Below are 9,839 nucleotides of genomic sequence, written 5' to 3' on the forward strand. Positions count from 1 at the left end.
GTGGCAGCCACCTGCTACCCGAGGCCTTTAAATTCTCAAACCTTCCAATAAGTGGCTCAAGGCAGCTCCTATTTTCCCTCGCCAGGATTACAGAGCTATCTGTTTACATTTCAGAGCAGGGTGGGCCTTTTGGAAGGCATCCTACACCGGAGCAGGTGTGAAAGGCTTGCACACGTTGCGTTAGATCATACATTTAATCGTTCATTCACTTATATTTAATGGTAACACCTTCACCAGTCATCGCTGTGAACAAATACTCAGTTTTTCACACAAAAAAAATGTTCTTAATGGGAGCCAACACCGTAGATCACCACCAATCACCACAACTAGAAGGCACATATAGGAAAACACTGCTTTTAATGTTCTGATGCTTCATTTAACCTTTGCTTTAATTGCTACTTTCTGTCCATATATTAAATCAGTCTAATTGGACTTATATTCTCACTTATTTCCTCCTTTTTTAGCAGTCAATTTTAATACTGGTGGTTAGTTCCTATAGCACATCAGTAACATGGAAGACACCCAATATCTGCAGACACGGTAGCAGAAGCTCGGTGTAGCGTCTTGCTTTGGCCTCTAATCACCCTATCAGGTGGCCACAGCAGCTCGGCTCCAGTTTTTTGCAGTTAGAGGTCTTCGAGGGCGGCAGTGCTGTTGTTGGTCAAAATCTTTTTTATCTTCTAAAAGTCAACTTTATTAGAAGCTTTAACAGATGATAGCAGTCAGTTTTTATCTTGAATTTGCTAGGGACATCTTTTTACAGGATCTTGTGAGCCTTCAGCGGTGACGTGAGGAAGTTGTGTCCAGACATGCCACAGAGAAACACCCACACAGTGAACTGCTGGATAATGAGGAGAAGAGTCTGTAGATATGCTCTTAAATAAATATATGAACCAAACGGAAGTCTGTGTTGAATCATCAGATCCTGCTCTTCTGGTCTGTGGAGCAAGCAGGCCAAGCCTTTTCCTGATTTGGTCATACAGACTGCTTCAGTTCACAGTATCTGACATCTGACGGTAGCTGTGTTGACGAGGAGCTTTTTACACTCAGGTTGCAACTAATGGTTATTTTCATCACTGATTAGTCAACAGATTATTTTCTAAATTAATTGTTTAATTACTGTCAACCGTGGAATTTTTTTTTTTTATCACAATTTCATTAAACTCAGCATGATTTCTTCATATCGCTTGTTTTGTCCGACCAACAGCCCAAAACCCAAACATTCAGTTCAAGGCTGCAAATAACGATTCTTTTTATTATCACTTAATCTAACGATTATTTTCTCAACAGTTGTTTGGGCCATAAAATGTCAGATAATGGTGACTTCCTCACATGTCTACTTTTGTTCCGAACAGTCCAAAACCCAAAGATACTAATCTTACTGTCACAGAGGACTGAAGAAAATATTCACATTTAAGAAGCTGGAACCAGAGAATTTGGACCTTTTTTTAAATTAAAAATCACTCAAAACAATTAATTGATTGTCAAAATAGTTGGCAATTAATTTAATAGTTGGCAACTAATCAGTTAATCGATTAATGCACTAATTGTTGCAACTCTAATTGAGTTTACTTTCAGCAAAGAAAAAGAACAAAGAAAAACTGAAAATGCTCACAATTGAGAAGCTGCAACTGTCAAATAATTAATAGATTAATGGACGCTCCATTCTGGACCACTGATAATGAGAATGAATGCTCAGTTAGAATAAAAATCTTAATTTTAGTTTAATTTAAACGCTTTATTCAGACTAAACTTGCACATTCAAAACAAACACTACTGGGGGAATACTCCAGATTACAGCAGCAACTGATTATTATACAAATTATTTTCATTATTAATTCATCTGTCAATTATTTTCTAGACTGATCAATTAGTTGTCTATGAAATGCCAAAAAATGTCAATCATTGCTTCACAAAGCCCAAGATGTCGCCTAAAATCTCCTGTTTTGTCCGGACCAACAGTCCACAACCCAAAGATATTCAGGTCAGTATCATAGAAGACTAAAGAAACCAGAAAATATTCACATTTAAGAAGCTGGAACCAGAGAATTTAGCATTTAGCATTTTTACTTAAAAAATTACTCAAAATGATCAATAGTTGTCGATTAATTTTCTGTCGATTGATTAATCAACTAAATGTTGTCAGCTCTACTCCAGATTACGCTCTATATTTTTTTTTGTAATATTAATGTTTTTCACGTAAATACTTTTGTAGGAAATTATAGGAATTGCTTGTATTTTCAACAAATCAGGAGAAATATGCCGATGTTTTTAATCAGCATTCAAAAGACAAGACATCATCCTGATAGGAGGAACTGTTGCCCTTATATAGGTTGCTTTTTAATATACATTGATCATTTTACCAATCAATACTGTATCACTTATTACTTCCCTCTTCCAGAGCTTTTGCACATGTACTTTTACAGTGGACATTATCTAGCGGGGAATATTGAACAAATGTTGAGTGCAGAGGAAATGCTTCTCTGAGGGAGGAGACTGTAACCTCTATTTGAAGGTGAACAGGAGCTGGCGGTCTGGGAGTGCAGCCTACTAGGGACCCCTTCTGGCTAGAAGTAAGATTTCATTAACACTCTCATCAGGGCTTGTAAAAGTGACCCTTTTCACAGGCCAAGGACTGTTTTCACAGTGTCAAACCAGTGCATCATTCTGGGTTTTTGGGTTCCACACCCCCTCCTCCCCCCTGTTTTTCATTTGTGGCTGTGAAAATGAATCATTTCAGCCAGCTAGACATTTTATTAATTTGAAAAATAAACAACTACACAATATTGGCCTTTTATTTGCTTCAAATATGGATGTATTACACGTTTTCTTTTTCAGACTAACTACGACTATTTGAAAATGAAGAAATATTTGACGTGAATAGTTACTTTGCAGAGTTAGGTGTTGATTTCTTTTATATTTACTTTATACCAAGAGGTGTTTCTAATATTTTGTCCATCCCAACCAATATAAGTCAACAACACCACAAACTACAGCCAATAAATCAGCAGATTAGCAAAACAGATTAAGTAAAAACTGAACATTATGACCTTTTTATGAAGGTATGGGGGGCTTTTGTATTGAACTGCATTATTTTTATTGAGCTGATAAATTGTTACAAAACTTTATCAGAAATGTGAAGGTGCTGAATATGACGGCTCATTACAGTGATCAAATGTGCGGTTTTTGGTGAAACTGGCGGCAACTGTAGGCTCATAAACAGTAAATAACACAAGAAAAAAATGTTGATTGAAGTAACATTTACTCAAGTCAAACCATGTCACTAACATTTGTCACTTATAGCGGTCATCGGTGAGACTGTGAAAGGTTTACTAAAGCATCATCAATCATAACCAATAACCAACTAGGTCAATTCTTTACAGCCTCTTCCTCCATTTAAGAAAACAACCAAACTTTGATGTGTATATGTTGCTCAGATCACTGTAACAACACACAATGAGAGGTTACAACCAAGTGCGATACTTTATTTTTGCTCAGAAGCATCAAATATGATATGTTAGTTGAAAGCGAGATAGACCAGAGCGCCATGGTAGCCAAATGGTTACTATGTATGTCACATGTCCGCAACGTCCCTGGTTCGAGTCTAACTAATGTTCTTTGCACAGCGGTTCTGGCAGGGTTGAAATACGGCGTACCTGCTAGGATTTAATGATGTTCCTCCTCTCTGAGCTCAGCTCCCGCTTAGAGTTGTGATTTTTTTTCACTTTCTTGATGGCAAAACCTTTTCAGTTTGATTTCTCTGCATTTTTCTTCCCACTCACTCCTAACAGCCATTTTGTGAAGCTGCATTACTTGACCGTGTCCTGTCAGGGCTCTCCTCAGCGCTTCTGTCTCTCTGTGACACTCTGATGATCCTGCCAGCTAATGAATTCCCAAAACAAGCTGAAGCTACAGCAAACACACAGACTGCTGTAACAGACTCCAGTTAGAAATAGACTGCTCTGCTCAGGGACCACGGCTGACACCCTGTGTTTGGGCTGCAGCTTCCACGACGGATCAATGCAGACCATTTCTGCTGAGTGAAACTTCACTAATCCTTTTTTTTTTTGGTGTCTCATCTCTCTGTCTGCTTGTCTCTCCTCTTTCCTTCAGGATGTACCCTATAAAAGAGGTTCCCATGGAGGCAGAGGCTCTAACTGACTGGCTGTATCAGAGGTTTGTGGAGAAAGAAGAGTTGCTGGCCCACTTCTACGACACAGGTGCGTCGTTCAAAGTCGAACTGAAATTTTAAATCCTTTGCGTGAGGAGATATGAACTGTAATGATACTGCAGCTATTGTGTAAAATGTTTGTTATTCAAAATAAGATACAACAGTCTTTGGAATATTTGTGCAAAAAGCTTCAAAGCTCAGAGCCTCAGGGTGGGCATTTCCCATGATAGCGGCTGACTGACATCTGAGGGCTGTTGCTAAGAAACACACTGTCAACTTTTATGGTGCATTACCGACGTCATACTGTATCGCCTACAATAATTAATAAGCGGCATTTTTTTTCAACAAGAACACTCAATAATCAGCGATTTAACCCTTCTGTCCCATTAAAATATTTAATACTGTGGAGCTCCCATTGTGCTAAGAGTAACTTGAAGAGGTATTTCACTGCTGTAAATGTGATGATTTCTTAAAACTAGGTCACCTATGAAATAGAAATGTGCAATTATTTTCAAAATTGGTGCCCTCTGACAAGAGAAAACTGAGAAAAGGGCTGTAGATTCTCCTATCGCTCTAAAAGAGGAAATCCTACAACAACCAGAATGCATTGCACGCGGTCCCGTCCAAAGCTACTGATGGTGTGTTTACAGAATGCAAGTGGCAAATACGTACGTTTCCCAACAGAGTGGCTAGTTAGAAAAGACAAAGATAGTAGTGATCTGTAAAATACACAAACTACGCTATATACACAAGTCTTATGTTTAAGTGGATACTCGTGCGACACATCTTTGGAAAGCTACGATCCTTGTGATTCAATTGATGCCAACCATTTCAAGATAGAATCACAACAGCAGGTACAATCAATGCCTCTGTCACTCCACCAACAAATAAACAATTACAAAATTCACGCAACTCAACTATAAAGCTTCATATTATTCCATCGATCCATAAAACAAAAATAGTCTTGTTACATTGGCAAAAGTCCAGTCAATCTAATCCAGTAAAAAATATATAGTCCAAAACACATTATTACATCAGTAAACACCCACAAACTGCTGCTGCATCATTTCAAATTAGCCGGCAGATGTGCTTATCTTCCATGTATTCTCTGTCATAACTCGGCAGATGACACCTCACTTATTCCAATAGGAGCTTCCATGCCTTGTCCACAGCCTACAATAGCCAATGAGAGTCCGTGTACAGGCCAATGTGCCTACCCCTCTTCGTTTGTGTAAAGTCCAAGCCATTTGGAACAGATTGTGCTGATAACTGGTGCTTCAAATAGCCAATGAGATTCTGAAAATGACCATATGCAGTTTTATTGGTTTCTATAAAGCCACAACAAGGAAATAATGTGAATTTAACTAGTTTGCTAAGTAGCTTCCAGAGCTGGGGGAAGTTTGGCGAGATGCAGCTTCTGAAAGATGGCCAATCAGAACAGAGTGGGCATCATGAATGTGACATCACGTCCATTTTCTGAGCCAAGTACGGAGAACTTTGGGAGAACAGAAACCTTTAGTTAATACCAAAAATTCACCCCCTGGGAGAACACCAACGTTAGTGGTGCTGTCACCACAGAAAAATAAATAAAACTTAAATAAATAAAATTCCTTCTTTTTTGTAATTATGATTTTGATCAAATATGTACAAAAGTCAAAACCGTCACCAAAGATATACAGTATATATGCTGAAAATAATTATAATATCAGTTTGATTTTACAAGATCAGGTTTCTGTGACGTCCAGGATTAACAAATCAAGACATCTCCTTAAAAGTTAAACTGTGATGTTTGTATTTCCGTCTTTCTCCACAGGAGCATTCCCTCCTCCAGAAGGACAGAAGGAAGCAGTTTCCCGGCAGATGACCCTTGACCCCGTGTGGTTGTGCATTATCCAGTCGTTCGCTTTCGTCTCCGGCTACGTGTGGTACAGCGTCCTCCAGTACCTCTACTGCTGTTTATTTTGAGTGCACTGATGAGGCGAGAGTCTTTATCGGACCATTGGAAAAGCCTCAGGATCAGTTAGTGTGTGGCCCAGCGTCATACTTGCCCCCCCCTCCCCTCCTCACACCCCCCGATGGATGAATGTACATTTGCATAAGTGGAGAGACTTAACAGGAAACAAAAAAAAAAAAAATATGAAGACATGTACACAAACACACAAATGACAAAAACTCATACAGTACTAAACTGGTCACAGGCATAGTTAACTTGCACACAACCCTAACACCACACACTCGCTCCAAACGGCCTAGCAGAATAATCTCTCACACTCGTCACGACTCATATTTTGATGTTTACACGTCCTCATACACGTAGATGCTCACACGTACATAACTTTTTATTCAGAGTTAATGAAATGAGGCTCAGGACTCCTCCAGAGGACGCTCTGGACCGGACTCTCTCTCTTCCCCCCTCCCCTCCCCCAAGGCTTCAGCCGTAGTAGTTTTACAGAGTCTAACGAGTGTATGGTCGTGTGTGTGTGAGTGTATACATGTGACTAGAAGCATAATGTCTGCCCTTATTCTTCTTCCTGGCGAGAGTTGATGATGCCCACTGGACCTCTCTTTCAGCCTGCTGATGAGCCGGCTGGCCACACCTTCCAGAGAGAGCGGCCGTATGAACGTTGAGGCTCCGCAGCCGGCCGCTCCTCTGGCCTTCATTGCACTAAGGATCCATACTGCCCTAACTGCTCCCTGCCCCAGGAAATATTCCTGAACGGTAGCTGTCAATGTTTTTGATTTATTTTGTTTTTTCTCCCGTTAACCCGCATATCTCCACAACAACGGCCATCATATTTGTTGATGTCTTTTTGTTGTCGTCGGGACTTTTTTTTTTTTTTTTTTTTGTTCGTCTTTTTTTCTTCCTGTGGCCACCCATCTGTCGAGACAGTATTCTGAGCTCACTAAGATGGGGGGATCATGTTTACACTGGCGGCCCTGCTGAAAGCCTAAAGGGATAGCGGCGAATGATGCAGCGCTTGATTACGGACCATTTCTGTATCAGACGTGAAGGAAGAGGAGATGGTGCCGACATTTAAAAAGAAGACAAAAACTTTGGCAGGGCAAGAGTTTTACAGTCTGATCAACCTAAAAAGTAACTCCCTCTATGTGGATTTCCCCCTTTTTCACCCTCTGCTCTCCAACTTGCATACACACACAAATACACATGTGCACACACAGCCATGTGCAGCTACACACAGCAGAGAAGACGTCTGTCTCGAGGATCATCTCAGCAAGCCAGACTGAGAAGGCAGAGACTCTTATTCCCCCCATTGGACTACATAGTTTTACAAATATTTAAGCCATATGCTTAGTGTTGCTGAGGTGGGAAAAGACACGGGAAAAAAAAATGTTTTTTTTATAGAAAGCTTCCCTAATGTTCAGCATTCTAAAATAGAGATTTTGGCTTACAGAACTATAGGTATCATTACTGTAAATTTACAGCATAACCTGCCTAAGTGAGTGTGTGTGGTTGTCTTTCTCCCCCATTTTTGATAAATATGATTCATGTCGTGTTGCTCTGTGACGTCAGAGTGTGGAGGCAATTCACCACAGGTGGTCAAATTTTATTTCATTTTAAATTACTTAAACTGTCGTCCTCATGTCATGGTATGTTTAATCTTGTACATAACGAAGCTGAGGAAGAGTTTTCATTGTTGGAAATGAAATGACTGCAGCGTCTTTTCTCTCTCTCTCTCTTGGTCCTTGATAATTTCAGAGAATTTTAGTTTAAAATATCATGAATGTTTTTTTTAAAGAAGAAGAAGAAGAATTAAGCACTTCTCAGTGTTATCCTGGAAATTTTTTTTTCTTTTTCTCTTTATTTTTTCTTTTTCTTTTTTTTTTTTTGAGTTCCCGTGCAGGAATCGTGCTTCATGACGTTAAAGCTACATCTGTGAGCTGGCTGCCACATGGGCCTGGTTTCAGACTTGTACCATCTAAGATGTTAAATCATTAAGATCCAGTGGGAAACCTTGAATGTCAGGATTAGCTGATATCTTGGTAGACCACATTCCCTGATAATGCTGTTTCCTTGCATTCCCTCTCGACAAACATTTTGCGTGTTTGTTATACTGTATAGACGGGAGACAAATTAAAGGAAAAACCAACATAAAGTGTCTTATTAAGGTGTTGGGCCACCACGTGCCCCCAGAGCAGCTTCAGTGCACCTTGGCATTGATTGTACAGTCTCTGAACTCTACTTGAGGGATGAACACCATTCTTCCAAAAGATATTCTCTCATATGGTGTTTTGATGATGGTGGTGGAGAGCGCTGTCTAACACGTCGGTCCAAAATCTCCCATAGGTGTTCAACTGGGTTGAGATCTGGTGACTGTGAAGGTCATAGCATATGATTCACATCATTGTCATACTCATCAAACCATTCAGTGATCCCTCGTTGCCCTATGGATGGGGGCATTGTCATCCTGGAAGAGACCACTCCTATCAAGATAGAAAAGTTTAATCACAGTAGGGGACAAGTGGACCCAAACCATGCCAGCAAAATGCCCCCCACAGCACAACAGAGCCACCGGATCCCCTCACTGTAGGGGTCAAGAATTCAGGCCTGTACTGGTTTTTCCTTTAATTTGTCACCCGTCTGTACGTAGATGGTTTCAAGATGAAATTGAGCCAGCGAGGAAGGGATCACTCTTCACTTATGAGGGAAAATCTGGTTGGGCCGTGCAATGACGCAGCTGTTCTCTCTCAAATGTACTTGTGTTGTGGTTTTTGAGGTCAATTATATGTAATTTGCTTAGCCTGCTTTTAGGAAAATTATAGAGGTGCAGCAATTATCATTGTCATAAACTAATGCATAAAAGGTGCATTTTAGTAGTTACTGCCCTCCCTCTGTGCCACTGTTGGTAGAAACTGTGTGTGAAATGCAAAAAAAAGGGCTACCTGACTGGGTAGGTAAAAACATTTTAAATCAGGCTGTAAATGTGTTTCATCCAGAGGCCCTTTCAGATTCCCCTCCATTGTGAGAGTGACTTGAAATGAAGCTTCATATTTTTTTTCACCTCTTCTTTTTTTTTTTCGTTGTTTTTTTTTGTTTTGTTTTGACCATGTTTCCAAAGAAGGCAGGGAAATAATGTTTTCCTAGATGTGGTTTTAGGAAATAAACACAATAGGGATTTAAACAAATTATACTAGAACTGTCTGTAATTTTCCATTTTGTACTTCTCCTTTAATTCCTAGCTACACAGCCATTTTACAACACAAAAAACTTGTGCTGGAATAAAACATCATAAAGATCCAAACAGTGTACTGCTTTTCCTTAATATAGATTATGCATTTAATATAAAGTAAAAATTGTTTGAAGGAAATGGTGTTTTATAATAGTATTTGTATCTTTTAAATGATGATGAGAAAAGCTTTGATTTTACTTTATTTTGGGGGGTGATTCTCTCTTTTCTGCTAATGTCAACTTTCCTATTTTCCACTGACTGAAGTACCAGCTGACAGCGGTGTCCAGGTAACCAAAGCCTGTGTTTACTCAGTTCAGTTTTGTTTAACTGTGGTGTCAGTCACTGGCCGCTGAAAGTCACCGGTTTATATTACAGAGCTCTGATTTCAGCCGTGACGTCCGTTCTCTGACAGCGAGCTAATCTGATGTCAATGTGCACTCTCAGCACAGGGCTGCAGAGATCTCGTTACCTTAGCAGCA

The 9,839-nt window shown here is 39.8% G+C and overlaps 1 protein-coding gene across 1 annotated transcript in view; it reads left to right on the top strand.

Moving 5' to 3' along the window:
- Positions 1–9,432, top strand: part of lpgat1 (lysophosphatidylglycerol acyltransferase 1) — a 52,292-nt gene extending 42,860 nt beyond the window's left edge. The window contains exons 7-8 of the mRNA XM_044329669.1: positions 4,114–4,220; positions 5,985–9,432. Of these exons, the coding sequence (XP_044185604.1) occupies positions 4,114–4,220; positions 5,985–6,136 (259 nt within the window). The 3' untranslated portion in view covers positions 6,137–9,432. The remainder of the gene's footprint in view (positions 1–4,113; positions 4,221–5,984) is intronic.
- The last annotated feature ends 407 nt before the right edge of the window (positions 9,433–9,839 follow it).

This window comes from Thunnus albacares, chromosome 16 (genome assembly GCF_914725855.1).
Source record: "Thunnus albacares chromosome 16, fThuAlb1.1, whole genome shotgun sequence".
Lineage (NCBI taxonomy): Eukaryota > Metazoa > Chordata > Actinopteri > Scombriformes > Scombridae > Thunnus > Thunnus albacares.